At 34.1% G+C, this 19545-nt stretch overlaps 1 protein-coding gene across 1 annotated transcript; it reads left to right on the top strand.

Moving 5' to 3' along the window:
* Window positions 1-14142: 14142 nt before the first annotated feature.
* Window positions 14143-19539, top strand: LOC146949951 (putative terpene synthase 2). The gene is made up of 7 exons (XM_085745939.1): window positions 14143-14405; window positions 17084-17366; window positions 17480-17855; window positions 18026-18244; window positions 18387-18528; window positions 18625-18870; window positions 19020-19539. Exons 1-7 carry the CDS (start codon window positions 14295-14297, stop codon window positions 19323-19325), a joined length of 1683 nt encoding a protein of 560 aa, XP_085602065.1. The 5' UTR covers window positions 14143-14294; the 3' UTR covers window positions 19326-19539.
* The last annotated feature ends 6 nt before the right edge of the window (window positions 19540-19545 follow it).

The raw sequence follows: 19545 nt of genomic DNA, 5'->3' as shown, positions 1-19545 counted from the left end.
CATTCATACACCGACACGTGTCTTTTGACCCTGATCAGTATTTGACTTTTCAGTAAAAAATTTCGACAAAGAGGTATTTTAAAATACCTCATTTTTAGTTCCGAGTCGGGCCCTCTTCTCTCAAATTTTCATTTTTTATTTAAATTTTAGTTTCCATCTTTTATTAACTTTAAAGTTTTTTTTAATCTTTATTTGAATCTCATTTTTGTTTTTTATTTTAGTCCTTCTATATTTTTATTTTTTAATTTTTTTATGTCCAAAACAAATCCAAAAGTGACATAAAGCATGACATCATGGCATGACATTATCATATTACTTCATGAAAAGCAAATTGCACAATTGCAGCTTGCACTCACGCGTGAAGCTTCTCCATATGCTAGCTGGATTTTTTTGGCATGTGCTAAAATCAATTGCTTACTCTCTACACAATATTTTGGAGCGCAAATCATTTTGAAACAAAAGCAAGGCAGCAGTTCTTTGAAGTGGGCAGTAAGCATATCACCTCTATAAATAGAGGAAAGCCATGAAGCATCGAAGGGGAGAAAGGAACACAACAAAAGCAATTATCTCTCAAATACAATTATCATTCACTTACAAAATCCTTTCAAACCAAACAAACACATAAACCCTCACAAAATAATCGATCCAAACTCCCACAACAAAAGGTAGTTTTAGATCTAGGGTTTATAGTTTTTGTATATAAATATAAAAAAAATAAAAAAAAAGAGAAGTGAGTAGGAGAAGGGCAAGATTCGAAACAAAAAAAATTTAAAAAATAGGTTTTCGGCGGCGGCGCCACCACCTAAGGTGGCCGGCCACCGCGCCGGAAACCCATCCAACCACCATCTCCCATCGGAGAAGAAGAGAGAAGTGAGAGCCTCTCTCACTAGAAATAGAGAAGAAAGAGAAAGAAAATGGGAAATGAGGGTCTTTGAAGCAAAAACAGAATTTATACTAATCCCTTATGCCCATTTTCGCAATTCTCACCCAAGTCCAGTGCTCTTTTCTGCTCTTTTTCCAGTTCTCTACAGTTTTGCTATTTTAAACCCCCAGTGCTGTTATTGCACCCCCTCCCTGCATCGCATTTTATTTTATTCGTGCATTTCAATTCCGTTTATCGTTTTATTTTCTTCCAGTGCATTTTTAATTTGGTTAATCTCTTTTATTTTCCTCTCATGCATTTTTATTTTTGCATTACATTTTATTGTCTACTATGATCATATGCATATTTTTTTTCATTAAATACACACCTCAATCCAGAGTGTTCGGGTCCATTTTAGTTTTCATGCATTTTTATTTTATTTTCGCATTACATTCTATTATCTACTATTATCATATGCATATTTAAATTTTGTCATTAAATACACACCTCAATCCAGAGTGCTCTGGTCCCAAATCAACTGTTAATATTATATTATTCTCCAGAACAATCCGGTCCTTGTTAATTAAATCAATCCAGAGTGCTCTGGTCCTAAATCAACTGTTATTGTTATATTTCTGCTTATCAATCATTCTCCAGAGTATTCTGGTCCGTGCTAAAATAACCTCATATTTCAGCTTAATATCATTTTTCTCATTCTGCTTATATAATTTTCATATCATTATTCAAAATAACAAAAACATTCAAATGATCAAAAATCACAAAAAATATTTTCATAAACAAACCTTGATCTAAATCAAGTGATCGTGCATTTTTATTTTCTTTCTTAATCAAATCATCAATCAATTTAATTCTAATTTGAGTCATCTTTCTTTCAATATAAAAAAAATACAATCAAATTCCAATTTGCCATTTGGCTTTTCATTTTAAAACCTTTTTTCAAAACTCATAAAAAACACAAAACAAATCAAACGTCAATTTCTACCCCGAACTACGAGGTTTTGATCCCTCACGGGTACGTAGGCAAAGGACATGCGTCCTTCCAAATCAATAAAAAATGTAAATAAATTAGGTCTCTATTTTCTTTCATCATTGCAAATTTCATTTTTTTAAAGCAAGCAAGTTTATAGCACAAAAGTTAAATAAAATCAAGAGGTTCTCGTAGAGTACTACGAATATTTAGGGTGCTTAACACCTTCCCTAAATATAACCAACCCCCGAACCCTTAATCCCTAAAAATGTGGTATTTGAACCTTTTTCCACTTTCTCTTGAAAAGAATTAAATGTTCAGTCGTGAAATCAAAAGTGGGTCGAACGCCAAACAAATGGCATTTCGACCGGTCCGAAAAATGACGCGACAAAAACATATCATAACAATAACAACAACAAGCAACCATGAATTCATCAACAACAACATTATATTTCATCAATTTTGAGTGAAACCTAATTTCTCTAATCATCAAAATCAAACAACAACAACCATTAATTCTCAATTATTCACTTAAACCCTAATTCTCGATCTCTCAAAAACTCTTCCTACAACTCGTTAAATCTAATCGTTAGAATCATACACATAATAAGATTGAATGTTAGTCTCACCCTTACCTTAGAATTATCGATGCAACCTCTTCTCTCTTCTCTTTGTCTTCTCTTCTTTTCTCTTCTCTTCTCTTCTCTCTAAACCTTGTTTTCTCCAAAAACTGATCGTACGTTCTATGTCTTTCTAAATCTAACTTCTATTACACCTCAAAATTACTCTTTTCCTCATAATCTTATTTATTTCTAAATTAAATATGTATCTCTCCCACTTAATAATATTAATACACCAAATAACACATAATAACATATTTCATCAAAATATATATGTATATAATATTTTAACACCAAATAACAAATATACCTCTTCACTGAATAATAAATATATTTCTACACCAGATGACATATATATATATATATATATATTTTTTTTTGACAAGAAGAAACTTATTGCATTTCATTCATGATAATAGTAGAGATACAAGATGGAATCCTAATATGAATATGGAAACTAGCATGGCGCAAAGCCACTCTAGCAAAGCTATGAGCGACTTCGTTGGCTTGCCTCCGAATGAACCTAACATCAGAGGTTACTAAATCAGAAGCTAACAGACGTCTACAATCATTAATTACTGCACTAAAATTAGAGACGCCACTTTTACTACCATAAATACTGTCTACCACGGTTTTGGAGTCAAGCTCAAAATCCACAATACCCAGCTGCAGATCGCGAACCCAGTACATTGCTGATAATAAACCCAAAGCCTCACCCAAATTCACATCAAGGAGCGGAGTCATCCATTCAGTCTTGGCTAACACAAAGCGACCTTCATCATCTCGTATGCAAACACCAATACCGACCCGATTCCGGGTTTGAGAGAAGGACGCATCAACATTACAAGTAAACCTGCCGGGACTTGGTTTGATCCACTTCAAATCAGTTGGAGTATTAGGACTCTGAGGAGTAGGATGTCGAATATTCTGAGCATTCCTCCAACTAGTAAGAAGAGAACTTGCACGAGCACAGATAGCTTCAGTTGTTTCAGTAATGTTGTTCCATACCTTATTGTTTCGATGCTTCCAAATACTCCAGAGGGTCACACTGAAAATTTGCTTTTGTTGCTGATCCAGGTGTTGTAGGATAGCAAACAGATTGGTTGGAAAACTGACATTAATATCAAAAACAGCCATCAAAGGGCTCCAAAGGCCAATACGTTGCCAACAAAGCATACTCTTACTACACATAAAGAACAAATGAGTACTATCCTCGCTAAAATCATCACACACTGCACACCTATCAGTACACTGAACTCCTTTGGATTGCAAACGGATTCTCGTGGGCAAGCAATTACGGCAAGCTCGCCAAAGGAAATTCTTGACTTTCGGGGGTAATTTTAAACTCCAAATACAATTCCAGTTACCCGGCACACGGTGTTGAATAACTGCCACATCATGATTCAGAATATCCTTATAAGCACTTTTAACTGAATAACTACCATCCCTCTCGAACTTCCAAACAGGGACATCATGAGTTACCGAAGGAAGCAGCAGAGTGTTAAAAATATTTCTAGCAGTATCATTGTCAAAAAAAGTATTAATGAGCTCCATATTCCACTGTTTCTGGGATGTAGTCAACAAGTTAGAAACTGTGATAGATGGCCACTCCAAGTGATGATGAGTTGATGGTAAAATTCGTGCACCATTACTGATCCAAGGGTGATCCCAAACTGGTATGTGTTCGCCTGTACCTATACTCCACTGAAAACCACGCCGAATCACATCTTTAGCACTCCAGATACTACGCCAAACATAACTAGGATTATGGCCTATACTAGCTCCAAAATAATCACTTTGAGGAAAATATTTAGCTTTGAGTAAACGAGTGATTAGAGACTCTGGAGAAGAAACCAACTTCCAAGCCTGCTTACCAACCATAGCCATATTAAATGCCTTAAGGCCCTTAACTCCCATACCTCCAAACACCTTTGGAACTGAAAGACGCTCCCAAGATAGCCAGTGCAATCCTCGAGAGTTTGCTGAATTATGACCCCACCAGAAGGAATTTAACATTTTCTCTATCTCATTTATGAGGGTTCCCGGAAGAAGGAAAATACTCATCACATAGGAAGGAATAGATTGCAAAACAGACTTAATGAGAACCTCCCTACCAGCCTGCGAGAGACATCTACTACTCCAGGAGTTTATTTTATTCCAGATACGATCCTTAATAAACTTAAAAGTTGCATTCTTGCTGCGGCCAATCATAGATGGGAGTCCAAGATATTTACCTGTACCCAACACTTGACGCACACCTAGAGTAGTAGCAATGAGATTCTTTAAATCATCTGAAGTATTGCGACTACAAAATAATTCTGACTTCTGGAGATTAATGGCTTGCCCCGAAGCTTCTTCATAAGTAGTCAAAATATTTTTCATGCAAACAGCCTCACTTTCACAAGCTCTAAAGAAAAGAAAGCAATCATCTGCAAAGAGAAGATGAGAGATAACTGGTGCATTTGTGCATATCGAAGTACCTCTAATATTATTGCAACGTTCAGCTTCACGGATGAGGGAGGACAGTCCTTCAGCACAAATGATGAATAAATAAGGTGAGAGGGGATCCCCCTGTCGGAGGCCGCGTCCTGGCACAATAGGACCCACTGATGCTCCATTAACCAAGACCGAGTAATCAACCGTCTCAACACAGAGCATAATCCAACTAACCCACTGAGATGAAAACCCATATGAAGCATGATTTCTCGTAGGTAATCCCAATCTAACCTATCATATGCTTTACTGATGTCCAACTTAAGTGCAACATCTCCACTCTTTCCTTTTGCCTTTGCCTTCATATAATGAACAATTTCAATAGCCACCATTGCATTGTCTAAGATAGATCGACCAGGTACAAAAGCTGACTGATTAATAGAGATACATTTATCGAGCACCTGTTTGAGCCTGTTAGCAAGCACCTTGGCTACTATTTTATACACAACATTACAGAGAGCAATAGGCCGCCAATCCTTCATTGAAGTCTGAGAATCAACTTTAGGAATAAGAGTGATATTAGTAGAATTGACATGTGGTGGGAAAGCGCCACTTGCTAGCCAATGACACCCTGCCTGATAGACTTCATACCCACAAGTGTCCCAAAAATGTTGATAGAAACCTGGGTTGAAGCCATCTGGTCCTGGACATTTATCTGCTTGCATGGAGAAAGCTGCTTGTTTGAACTCCTCTAAAGTGAAATTCGCAGTCAACATATCATTATCATCTTCGGTGATTGAAGTTGGAACCAAATTAATGACACTTGCACGCGAACTTGGTGATTTTTGAAAAATATGCATGAAATAATCACATGCAATATGCTTCAGACCATCTTCTGAGCGACATTCAAAACCATACTCATCTTCAAGATGCTCAATTCTATTCAACTTTCTTCTGGTGCTTGCTGCCGCATGGAAAAACTTCGTATTAAGGTCCCCCTCACGATACCAAAATGTCTTAGCACGTTGTTTCCAAAAAATATCATCTTTGATCAACAATTTATCCAACCTATGTCTTAACATATTAAAGTAACTCACATTGGAGGCATCCACATGGGAACAGATAGCTTCAAGCTTACGTTGAGTCTTGCGAATCTCTTGTCTGATGTTTTGGTTAGTATTCATGCTCCATTTAGATAGATCTATAGCACATTGATTGAGTTTATTCACAAGAGGACGATCACCGTAACCTTGCCATCTTTGAGAAACAAAAGGCCCAAACTCGGGTTCAACAAGCCATGCATTCTCAAAACGAAATCGACGTTGACCGGAAGTAGACGCAGGCTGCGGAGCACAATCTAACAAAAGGGGGTAGTGATCAGAGGATGTGGTAGTAAGACACTCAAGCTTCGCATTCTGAAATTTATCAAACTAACTATCATTTGCCATAGCTCTATCCAACTTCTCCTCCACAGCGCGAGCAGTTCCAAGACTTTTGAACCAAGTGAAAGCATAACCATCCATATGAATATCAGCAAGTCCTGCATCCAAAACCGCTTGCCGGAATCCTTGAATAAGCCACGGTTGACGTTCAGACCTTCCTTTCTTTTCATCGGCTGATAGAATATCATTAAAATCACCAATGATACACCAAGGAAGTTGAGAAATATTGGATAATTGCCGAAGTAAGTTCCAAGACTCTCTTCTCCCCCCTCCTTCTGGCATACCATAAAATCCAGTTAACCTCCATCTTCCCCTCAAAGAGTCATTTACCTCCATATCAATATGATTTTGGGAGAAATTCGTGATATTACAATTAAAGTTCTTATTCCATAAACATGCCAAACCACCTCCTCTACCAATACGATCAACAGAAAAACAGTAATCAAAAGCCAGCATATATTTCAAATCTTCAATTTTATTAGACGTTGTCATTGTTTCAAACAGGATTATTGCATCCGGTTTATAGGTCCGGACTAGGTACTTTAAATTAGGAACTGTGCTCGGGCTACCTAAACCCCGACAGTTCCACCATATAAGACTCATTTACCCTGGCAGGCCTGGTGTCCAGGTCCCGCCATTACATTATTAATCCCACCTAATCCCATGTCCCTCATAACAACATCCTTGTGAGCTGTATCTTGACCACCATCAGAATGATTAGAGCCTTTCATCTCAACACCTTCCTTAGTCTTCTCAACAGTGTCTTTGAGTTCTTCCATGCGAAGCCTTTTGAGCTGCTTAGGTCCTTTGGAAGCAAACTTAACTGTACCATCATCACTAACTTTCGGAGTAGGTATCCCACTTAGGCCAACCTTCAGCATGTGCGCCAATGATACCGTTAATTGTGATATAGGAGGCTGGGCAGCGGCATTAGAAGCAAAATCGAATGGAGCACTCTCAATTGAGATAGGATTCTTGAGCCTAGCTTCTTGAACCAATCGGGCAATGCGTTCCTCATCACTTTCAGCTGCACAAATACTTTGTGGATCATGATTTTTTGCAAGCTGCAGAACTGGAGCAGTGTTACGAGGTGTTGGAACCACTTGAGGCACACTTTCTTCAAATAAACACCTTGCTGGATCAAAAGACACCCAAGTACCATTCACAAGTTTGAAAAACAGCAGCACTTTTGTAACCAAATCCCTCCCAATCTTCACCCGACCAATCTTAGCATGAATGCACCTCAGGACCCATACCATCATGCACCGCACCATTGTTCTCACCACCACTTTTCCTACTATCATGAAGCCATTGATTGTCAACCCCTCCGTTACTGCTGCCCTTGAATTCAGCACGAAGAATAGGTCCCTAACGCTTGCCTTCTTCAACAAAATCATCCTCATAACGATCTGGACAGTAGCTATCATTATGACCCAATCTGCCGCAAACATAACAAAAGTTACCGAGTTTTTCATAGCGAAAAAACACAGTAACAGCATCAACACCCTCTCTTTCGAATGCCCAACTCGCCATAAGAGGTTCTCCGACCTTCAGAGCAACACGGAGACGCATGTACCTCCTCCAAGAACCAAAGTTATTCTCTGCATCATACTTAACAAGACCACCAACGTGACTGCCGAGAAGAATACCCATTGATTCCGTCATGAAACCAAAGGGAAGGTTGTGAGCTTGAACCCACATCTCAATTGTGTCCAAAGGAGTAGTTGTTGGGTCGTCACCGAAGGAGACTTTCTGCATCACTAGAGGGAAGTTATCGAAAAGCCAAGGACCAGTACGAATCACACGTTCCATGTCCTTATGATGAAAGAACTGAGACATGAAGCGATTGTTGTCAATTCTTGATATTTCAACCTTTCGTTCAGGTTTCCAAACTTGAGCCATGCGATCACGAAATGAGTTAAAGTGAACTGGTTTGGAAATCAGCAGCCTGCCCACCAAACAGTAGTCCATCAAATCAGAGTTGGAATTTGCTGGAGCAGACCGGTTGGCAGCAGTGTTGTCAGCAGAGCAATTGGATGTCATTGTGAGGTAATCGCAATTGGTATGAAGGCAAAAGAAGAAAAAACGTTGATAATTGCAATGCGATTGAGTGTGGAGAATTCCTTGGTACTGAGTGATATTTATAGAATCATGAAACATAGATACTAGAACCTTCTGTTGAACCAAAAAGCCCATATCCAGCAATAGAAACCAAATAAATCTTGCTTTACGAAACATAATTTGAAACTGAATATCCAATATAATTTGGGACCAAATAAATATATTTTTGCAATCAATTTCCATGTATAAACCGCCACAAGCCAAGATATGAGAAGAAAATATAAGCATGCATCCTCCAATCATGAGCTGACAGTAAAGTAATGACTTTTCTAACCAAGTATATCCTCTCAAAAATATACACCAAATATAATTGAATCCAATAAACATATTTAGGGTAGAAATAAATTTATTATGGGAAACAATAACCTGAAGGTTGCTTCCAGAAACATGTAGAGATATATTTTTGGATTCAATATTAAAAAACTTGTAGCAATCTGCCAGAAAGAGTCCTATGCAAGGAACTGAAGTGTAACATGCCAAAAATACCCTACCATGCATCACGGTTCTAGATTGCGCCTTCTGATGCAAAGCAGTCACCATACCACATGAGGCCGTAATCAACTGATGATTAAGAGTGCAAAGCATGCTCCTGAAACCTGAAGAAAGAATAGCCATATCCTTAAGTGCAAGAGTACTGCGAGGGCTCACGAAGAGCCTCCTTCTTCCCCAAACTGCCATCCCTCCTTGCTCATCGTGTTCTTTTATAAGATCTACACTCCTACCGGCTGGTATAGCGTCACAGATGTGAAAAGAACGGAAAGGAACAAACCAAACTGAGAACATGACACCACCAATCATTCGAAACAATCACTAACACATCCCGCACCAGATATAGTAAAAAACAAAGACACAACAATCAGTTTGAAGCACAAACGATTGAAAAACAAAGCTCTCACAAGGGTATAATAGAGATGGAAGTTGAGAAACTAATAGGAAGATGGTGGAAACCCTAGGAGAGAAACATAGCGATTAATTTTTCTTTGAGTCCAGATGACATATATATTTCCACACAAAATAACAAATATATCTCTACACTAAATAACATATATATTTCTACACAAAATAACAAATATATTTCTATACCAAATAACATATATATTTCTACACAAAATAACAAATATATCTCTACATCAAATAACAAATATTATTTCTACACAAAATAACATCACAACTTAATATTTATTTTATTTTCGAATCTTATTTTATTAAACAATAAAATAAGTCACAACGTCTCATAAATTTCTCTAAAATCATATAAATCACATAAATCTTATAAATCACACTAATCATATAAATATATTCTAAAACTCATTAAAATAATTAAATAATCGAAACAGGCATTACATAAATCAACAATTGAAAGTAAAGAGATAAGAGAGAAAAGATAACACAGATATTTATCGTGGTTCATCCCACAACCTGGGATTATGTCCAGTCCCCTTGAACTTCCAAAGTGTTTTTCTACTACAATCAAATCCTGATTACAACAACACTAAGATCCCTATCCTTAAATTTTCTTGCCTTAACCTACAGAATTTCCTAATCTCAATCCAGATATTTACAACAATAAGTTGATTACAAAAAATTGTGTTTACACAAACTTTAGGAGTGGTAAATACTATAAACAAGTATGTATATACAGTAGTATATGAACATGTTGGACTTGTATATGTATATGCGTGATTATGTTCAGGTGTAGTATACATTAATAACCTTCTTCTAACAAATCTTGTCCTTTATACAGAAATGAAGTTTGATGATCATTGTTGAAGAGAAACCTTGTCTTTGAAGCCTAATTAAATGCTGATATTCCCAAATGATTATAGGCAGCGTATCAACCATTCATTTCCATAAATAATGCTCTTAATGAATTTACTCTTTTGCAGAAGTCAGAACAAAGTTTTTTTTCTTAGCAAAGAGTTGTTGCATGCATCATTAACAAATTTTTGAGCCAATGCTAGTACGGAGGATCTCAGCACTCCTTCGAATGTAAGAGGTCTAGTGAAAAAGGAATTATTCTCGGAATCACTTTTGAGGTTGACACACAGGAATACATGTTTTTCTCGGGATCTTTTCTCTAGCACAATGAAGTGTTTCCTCAAAGACCTTACTCTGATGCCAACCGAAGGCGAGAAAAACGCATGAAATGAGGGGTTTGAATTGCGTCGATCTCTTTTTGCGGTTTAAACTATTTTCTTAAGGTAAATTAACACCCAAATGTGAATAGATAAGGGAGAAAAGATAACACATATATTTATCCTGGTTCACCCGAGAACCCGCGATTAGGTCCAATTCTCTTGCACTTTCAAGAGATTAAATTTTCCAATTTAATCAAATCTGATTACAACAACACTAAGACACATTGCCTTAGATTTCCTGACCTCAGTGCCTGATTAAATGTTGAGATATCCTGAATGATTGTAGTTAGTGTAACAATCATTCATTTTCCATCAATGATGCTCTTAATGAATTTTACTTCTTTGCATGAGTAAGAACAAAGTTTCCTTTCTTAGCAAAGATCCGTTGCATGCATCATTAACGAAATCTTGAGTCATGTTGGTATAGAAGATCTTAATTTAGAGGCTTGAACCACAATGCTGACTTCCATAGAGTTGACCTTAATCTTGATACAGAGCCTCGTCTGTATCTATGACATAACTTCATCAAGGTCCAGAGTGTTGACCGGTAGTCCAGAGCATTGACCGAAGTCTAGAGCTTTGACTTGGTCTGGAGGCAGAATTTCTCTTATACTTAGAATTTCCTGCACACTTTAACACACATTAGAGTATCTTAAATGTTCTCATATATGCATTGTATATTCTGTTATCATCAAAACTTTAAGAGCTTTGTTCTTTTAACCAATTTTTGTCTAACAAACAAATATGTCATGTTCACAAACCGAGAAAATTAATAGAGGGACTAACTTTGGCGAAGACAGTGGTACCCATCTAGTTTATTTACGTATGTATCCTTCACCCAATTATTAAATGCCGTGTCATATTTTCAAATTAGTTTATTTTAAAATAAATACAAATGTTAAACACATTTCGTCTAGCTACAAGGTACCGGTACCCAACCAAACTTCAAGGTACCTAAAAATTTAGCACTAACTTGCCATACAAATCCGAGGGAGCATTTGCATGAAGTTATAACTTTAGGGGGTATTTAGCTATTCACTCATTTATCGACATGTAAAAGCACTTTACATTAACAATGTATAAATTTAGGGTCATACGAACAAGTGTCTAACAATATTGTTTATCCCTAAAAAAAACAATATTGCTTACAAAATCTATAAATAAAATATTGATTAAGAAACATAAGTAAAGCAACCTAGTGATTAATTGTGCTGAGTGGTTAGTGAGATTCATCAAAGACCGAATTCGTTCGGGAGAATCGGAGTTTGATTCTCGGATGAAACAAATCTTGATACTTACATTCCAACCGAACCCTGAATTACTAAGGCTTATTTTTCGTAGGAACCCGAGTATCAATACGAAAAAGTCAAATAAAAGTAAAAATAATAAATGCACAACTTTTCTATGCAAAAGTTAGTACTTTTGATTACTTAAACAATACTATAAAGACATTTGTTATCATTTTTCATAAAATAAATCTATAAAATTTATCATTCAAATCTTTCGCCTTTTCAATTTTTTCTTTTGAAATGCTGACTTGTGCTCTAAGAGCACAAGTTAACAAAGCTAAAGATAAAAATATTTTCTTAAAAATTGTTTATTCAAATTTTTCAAAGTTTAAATATTTATCTTTTCTACTTTTTAATTATTTTTTTTAACTCTTTAACTTGTACCTTAGGTTTTTTTTAATAAAAATTATTCTCCCTCCGGTCCTATTTACAAGAGAAAGTTGGGTCAACAAAAGTTGATGTATCTGGTTAAAAATTCAGTCCAGATACATCAACTTTTATTGACCCAACTTTCTCTTCTAAATAGGACCGGAGGGAGTACCCTTAAATCACAAGTTAGTATGATCTTTATTCTTTTATGGGTCATGTTAACTTGTGCCCTTAGGGCACAAGATAAGAAACCTAAAAGTAGAAATATTCCCTCAAATTTTGTGCATTCTATTTATTATAAATTCAAAAATTAAATTGAATGCACACATTCCAACAAAAAGTTACTATATTTGGTTCCTTATCTTGTGCCTTAAGGGCACAAGTTAACATTTCCCTTCTTTTATATACTGTTGAATATTTTAAAACACGCCATATAATGAAAGGAAATGCGTAAACTACTTGGTTTCTCTAAGTGGCAGACAATAAGCATTATAGTAGCAATTGTTTAAAATCTGAGTAAGTGGGTGCGGTTCAATAATTTAAAAAAATTATTGAATGTTTCTTTTTTAAATTTAAATGTGTCAAAGAATTATGCATTGAGTAAAATCATCGAGGGCTCACACTAAAGCATGGGCGTAACATTATGCATTGGGAGTAATTATTTTTATTTTGTTTACAAAACCGACATTATTCATTCAAGTTGTTTGGGTACATCCAATACAACCACACATTCAACAATACTACAAACAAAAAGATGAATATGCAAATAAATTCACCACATTTAAGTTTTTTAAGACTCGGTATCCGATCCAAGAACCGATTAATTCAACGAGGATCAATCCAACACCCACTTGTGGGACCCATTTAAAGCCAAAATATAGTTCTGTATGGACTTAGCCATCGAAATTGATATAATTGAAAATCGAACCTGAGACCTTGAAAAGAACATACTCCAAGATCACAATCCAACCACTAAACCAACCCCAAATGAGTTTCATCACCTTCAAGTTAATAACATACGAAACTAAAATGCTTAAAAATAATATGATAATAGCTAAGTGACAAAATGTTATTTTTTGAATAATAATAATTTTTTTGACAAGATTTTTTTTACTAATAATGTTATTTACAAAATGGGCAGAATGAAAAAAGTTATCCTTCAAAATTTCCTAAAAAAACAAAGTTCTCCTTCAAAATCTATTCAAAGTTCTCCATAAAAAAGCTCTCAAAGTTGGATAGTTTGATTGAATTAAGAGAAAACGATTTTACAAGTACAATGCCATAAAATGCACATTTGTAACCAATTTAGTGGGATTGATTTGGTATGGTGCAGTCTAATTGAATCAAATTACACTTTAGTTGAACCAATTTAATTGTGGTTGATTTAACCGGTTTTATATTTTTAAATTTTTTATTGACATTTGTAATATTTTTTACTTATCTATATGTCATCCGTTTTAACTATAGATTGAATCGATGGAACTAATTAAACCATAATTTAGAGGTTTCACTTATTCAATTGAAACATTGCTATTTATCCTTCACTTCAAAACGGTATGCCTTGCATAATCACTTTCATCTCAATGTCATGCTTTGCAAAAATATTTTGACCACATCAACAACCTTACATGGTCAAAAAGTTGGATGAAAAAATAATCTAAATTTCCAACTATATGTACAAGTTCTGTTTTCCTAATCAAATACAAACTCCTACAATTCCACGTTTGAAAATTGAAATTCTTTTGAATTGTTACCTACACCTCCAAAAACAACATCCTTAAAAAATTTCACACGTGCCATTGCTGCTCCACACACAATTTCATCACCAATCCTGGCACGTGCTTTACACCCTATGGCCTATGTATGCATCTTATTTATAGTCCAAACCTACCATATATTGATCCTCCCTACCATCAACTTATTTCCCTACATACAACAAAGCCCTTGAAAATTCTTTTCCTTTAGTTTTATATCTAGATATCTCATCAAACCAATAAAGCCATCCTCATTTTGATAAAAGGAATCTCAAACCATGTTTGTTGTAGCTCCCACACATGCAGTACCTGACATCACACGACCCATTGTGAATTTTCGTCCTAGCATCTGGGGGGATCTTTTTCTTCAATATGATTCACAATCATCGGTACTATATTTATATATGCAATTTACGTACATATGTTTTTATGGGTGTTGTTTAGGGATGTTTGCAGTGCAATTTAGTTCGATTTTGAAGCGCAAAGTCATTTGAACCGTAAAACATGAAGTTTAGTTTGATTATGTTGACTTTTAAAATGAAAATCGAATCAAACCAATTCGTTTGGGTTGGTTTGGTTGTTGCGATTTTCTTTCTTTGCGACAATACAATTTTTTGTTTCCAATATTAAAATCAAGTTAAAAGTTAAAAACAACTTAATTTTAACAATGTTTCAAATTTGTTCTAATATTACAATTTTATTTTCCACCAACAATGTTACGATCAACATAGAACAAATTAAAAACATGGACCGAAAAACGGTTTTCTTCGATAAGAAATGCAAATTACTATGATTTTATCATTTTTTAAAAGGTCTCATTGAGTTTCTATAATTCAAGATATATCTAACATAAACATATATTGAAAAGTGCAAGTAGAATTAAGTCAAAGTACGTAAATACAATTTAAAAGCATAGAAGAAATTTGACAAGAGAAAAAACGTCTTAGTAGAAAAAAAGAGAAAACATGTCATTCTATAAAAATTTTCATTGAATTTCTATGAGTTGGGTGACATAAGTGGAATTAGTGTTTCTCTTATGTTGTGGTTTAGTTTGGTTGTTAAAATAAAAACCACAAACCGAACCACACTGTTGAGTTAAAAACTGATCCGAATACATATCTGAATCAAATGAAGTTTTTTGAGGTTTTCGGTTTGAATTAGTTCGGTTTGAAGTTTTCCCATTGAGTTGGTTCGGTTTGAATACCCCTAAGACTGTTGTTATACTATTGTAGTATTTTTCATGAAATATTATATTACTATAAAAAGAAATTATGACAAATTTAATCAAAGAAATAATGTTATAAAAGTTTAATTTTGAAATTATGAATAAGTGATCATATGTAGTTTTGATACACGGTACAATTTTTTGTTTATTTTTTATTGATAAAATTTTCATAGTGGTTCGAGGAGATAGTCAGATAGCAACTAATTAAGATAACTGTGCCAATTTTTTTTAATCAATAATTGTGTCAATTATTCACTAGAAGTTAAGCTGTTTTGGTTTATGTTGGTTTGATTTTTGGATGCATTCAATTTTTTCCTTTTTCTTTTTGTTTTTCTTTTCTCATTCGTTTTGCTCTTTGTAATGGGATAGAGTACCTTATGTTTTTAAGTTTCACTAGAAGTACCATCAAGATTAAAGAGTCAGCAGCAGCTTGTATAGTTTTACGTGCTTAGTTAGAAGTATGATTAAAGAAAATGTGTATAACAAATTATAAAAAGAATTTCCATTATGATTTGGTTAGTGTAAGAACTTTGATGTTTGACTTAATTATATTCTAGGTCAAATTTAAGTTTCGCTTTGTTTTTTAGGTTATTTTCGTTTCATTTTGGTCCTTTATGTTAAAAACGTTAAACAATTTGCACGTTTAAGTTTTTTTGTTTCATTTTGGTCACGTAACTTATAAATATTAAATAATTTTTTTTTGAGGGAAATAAATATTAAATATTTTAATCTTTTAAGCTATAAATTTTAATATTTTCTTCTTAAATATTAAGATTATGCCTCGTTGAAACTCATTATAGTACACTAGCAAAAAACGGGCACTCCGTGCCCGTCGTGCTAACGTTTGGAAATTATGAACGGTATTTTTTATTATGAAATTTTGGTTTTGATTAAAAGTAAAAATATGAATATTTGTTGTTTTTTTTAATGACACGAACAACACTCTTTATTATAGAAAAAGTTGTTTAAGAGTATAATTAGAATAATGAAAAAGTAAGTATAAATATACTCATCTAGTTTGTTATACTTTTTAAATGGTAAAGGAATATATATATATATATATATATATATATATATATATATATATATATATCGTGTTTGTTACATTTGTTTTAATATTTAAATCTATTCTTATCTATTTCTTACTTGTGTTACTTGTATTTAAAATTAAGGGTATTTTTGGAAAGAAAATTCCAACCCAAAAGTGTGCTGAAAGTGATAGTTTCCTTTATATATAGTATAGATTTAGTAAAATTACTAGAATATAAAGCCTTTTTATGAAGCGAATGTTAGATGATATTTTATTAATTTTAGTAGAATATGAGACTTTTTATCAAGAAAATTTGTATCAATAGTAGGAGATTAGCCATTTTATCAGGTAATCTTTTCATAATTTTTTTAGGCCTAAAGCAATGTCTTGGTAGCCTTACGCTTGAGCCATTTTATCATATAATTTTTTTCATATTTTTTTGAGGCTCAAAACGGTTGTTTTGGTGGCCTTACCCTTGGGCCAGCCTTTAGCTAATTAATGAAGATTTATTTGTGAAATTAATATTTTACATTCAGTTATTTATTTGTGAAAAAAAAGAAGTAAAAAGTAAAGGTCCAATTCACTAAATTTCCTTATAAATGTGGAATTGTCATAGAGAAAGACGACCCCCTCTAATTTCCATAAATATTTCAAACCTAAATTTTTTAGTACATATGATGAAGCTAATCAGTTATCCACATAACCAAGCTTTTATCTAAATAGTTATATAGAAATCTAAATGCTCTTGTACCAAAAAAAGAAAAGAAATCTAAATGCTCACTAAACATTTCATTCCTTGTGACAAATTGCAGGAAATCGATGACAATATGAAGAAACAAGTACAAATGCAAAAAGAGGAAGTTAGGAAGATTTTACAATCTTCAAGCAATATTATCTCACAGCAACTAAACTTCATTGATTCATTGCAACGTTTGGGAATATCTTATCATTTTGAACATGAAATTGATGAAGCATTAGAACAAATCAAGAATACTTTTACCAACAATAAGGAAATAACTACGAAAGAAGGTTCCCTTCACTTCCTTGCATTAGCATTTCGTTTGCTTCGGCAAAAAGGACATCGCATTTCATCGGGTATGTAGAATTTTACTTACCATATTTACTTTTACAACAAAATTTACTAGCCATTATTCATGTTACAAACATAGAATCTTAATAATCGCAAAGCAATCTCATAATTTTGACAGATATATTTAAAAAATTCAAGAGCAATATAGGGAGCTTCGATGAAAAGGTTTCCGAAGATGTTCAAGGAATGTGGAGCTTGTATGAAGCAGCGCATTTAAAGATTCATGGAGAAGATATATTAGACGAAGCACTTGATTTCACACATGCTCACCTTAGTTCCAAGACTTCCATTCAATTGAGTACTTTTCTTGATGCACAAGTAAGACAATGCTTAAAGAACCCTCTACACAAGGGAGTTCCTAGGTTGGAGACAAGGTGTTACATATCTTCCTATGAAGAAGATCCTTCCCATAGTAAACTTCTTCTAAACTTTGCCAAATTAGATTTCAACATGCTACAGAAAATGCATCAAAAAGAACTTGCCAGTATCACCAAGTAAGTATTGCAAAATGTACTCATTTTTTGAATATAAGGAAAATCACAATTCACAATCAACCATTTTGTGACCGCAAATTAAAATCTTGATCTATGACTCGTTACATTCTTATTAAACAACGGTTGATCAACTTTTAATCGATATGATATCAGTTGTATTTATATCACAGGTGGTGGAAAAAGTCAGACTTTGCAAGAAAGGTCCCTTATGCAAGGGATAGAGTGGTTGAAGCTTACTTTTGGCCATTGGCTATGTCTTATGAGCCTAAATATGCCATTTCAAGAAAGATAGGGGGAAAATTGGTAGCATGTATTTCTCTTTTAGATGATACTTATGATGCCTTTGGCACAGTTGAAGAACTTGAACTCTTCACCCAAGCAATCCAGAGGTTTATTTGAATCCAAAGAGATTGACAAACTTATTTTATATTATCTTTCCACAATTATCTATTCTTGACATTGACCTAATCTTATGATTTTTTTTTCTTTCTACATTTTTTTGCCCTAATTTTCCTTTTGTTTGAGTTTCAGGTGGGATTTTAGTCTCATTCAACCCCTTCCAGATTGCATGAAAGTGGTATTTAATACAATAGTAGAACTATGGGATGAAATTGAGATGATATTATTAGAGACTGGAAAATCAAATTTGGTGCTACAATATATTAAACAAGCTGTAGGTTTCCAATTCCTATAAATATTTCAAAACTGATCAATGATGATTTTAGTCATTCAGTACTTAATTATCATCAATATTTTGATTAATTTACAGTTCTATAAATTGGCACAATCCTACTTGGTGGAAACTAAATGGGGCAATGAAGGAATTATACCAACATATGATGAATATAAAGCTAATGGACTTATATCTTCTACAATCCCACTTTCAATAATATCTTTTATAGGGCTTGGAGAATTTTCAAACAAAGAGTTGCTTGATTGGCTTTCCGGCGACCCAACAATCGTTAATGCTGCATCGGCTATTGGCAGACTCGCGGATGATGTATCCTCGCATAAAGTATCTACGCAGTTTTTTTTCTTAATTTGCATTTTTGTGTTTATTATGGCATGAGCTATCTTTGGTTTAATTTCATTAACATTGAAAATTAAATATATGAGCTATCTAACATAGCTTTTGTATATGCTTTATTCATTATAAATGTACAGTTTGAGCAGCAAAGGGTGCATGTTGCTTCAGCAGTTGAATGTTGCATGAAGCAATACAACATGTCACAAGAAGAGGCCTATAAGCACATTAACAAGGACATTGAAGATTTTTGGATGGGTATAAATGAAGAGTGCCTCAAGTTAGATTACATCCCCAAGCCTGTGCTTGAATGTATTCTTAATGTGGTGCGAATAACCGAGTTCACCTACGAAAACTATGAGGATAAATACACAAATGGGGAATTGTTGAAAGATTATGTTGTTGCACTGCTCATAGATCCAATAAGCATGGAACAACACGAGTAGCAGAAGGAAAATAAGCAATAATATTGGTTAAGTAGCTATCTTACAGAGTTTATATTATACATCTCAGTCTTAACTTAAATGTGACTCATTTTAATTTTACATTTATAGCTTATCAAAACTCTATATAAACATAGCTTGTAATATAAGTTAGCTTTTCATTTTGCATGTATGTGAAAATAAAGAATTAATGAAGCTGGTGTGATTTTCTTTTGGATAGAAG

This window comes from Medicago sativa, chromosome 2, assembly GCF_051527215.1.
Source record: "Medicago sativa cultivar Bolivia chromosome 2, Bolivia_mono, whole genome shotgun sequence".
NCBI classification, from domain to species: domain Eukaryota; kingdom Viridiplantae; phylum Streptophyta; class Magnoliopsida; order Fabales; family Fabaceae; genus Medicago; species Medicago sativa.
This window is presented reverse-complemented; position numbering and strand designations above follow the sequence as displayed.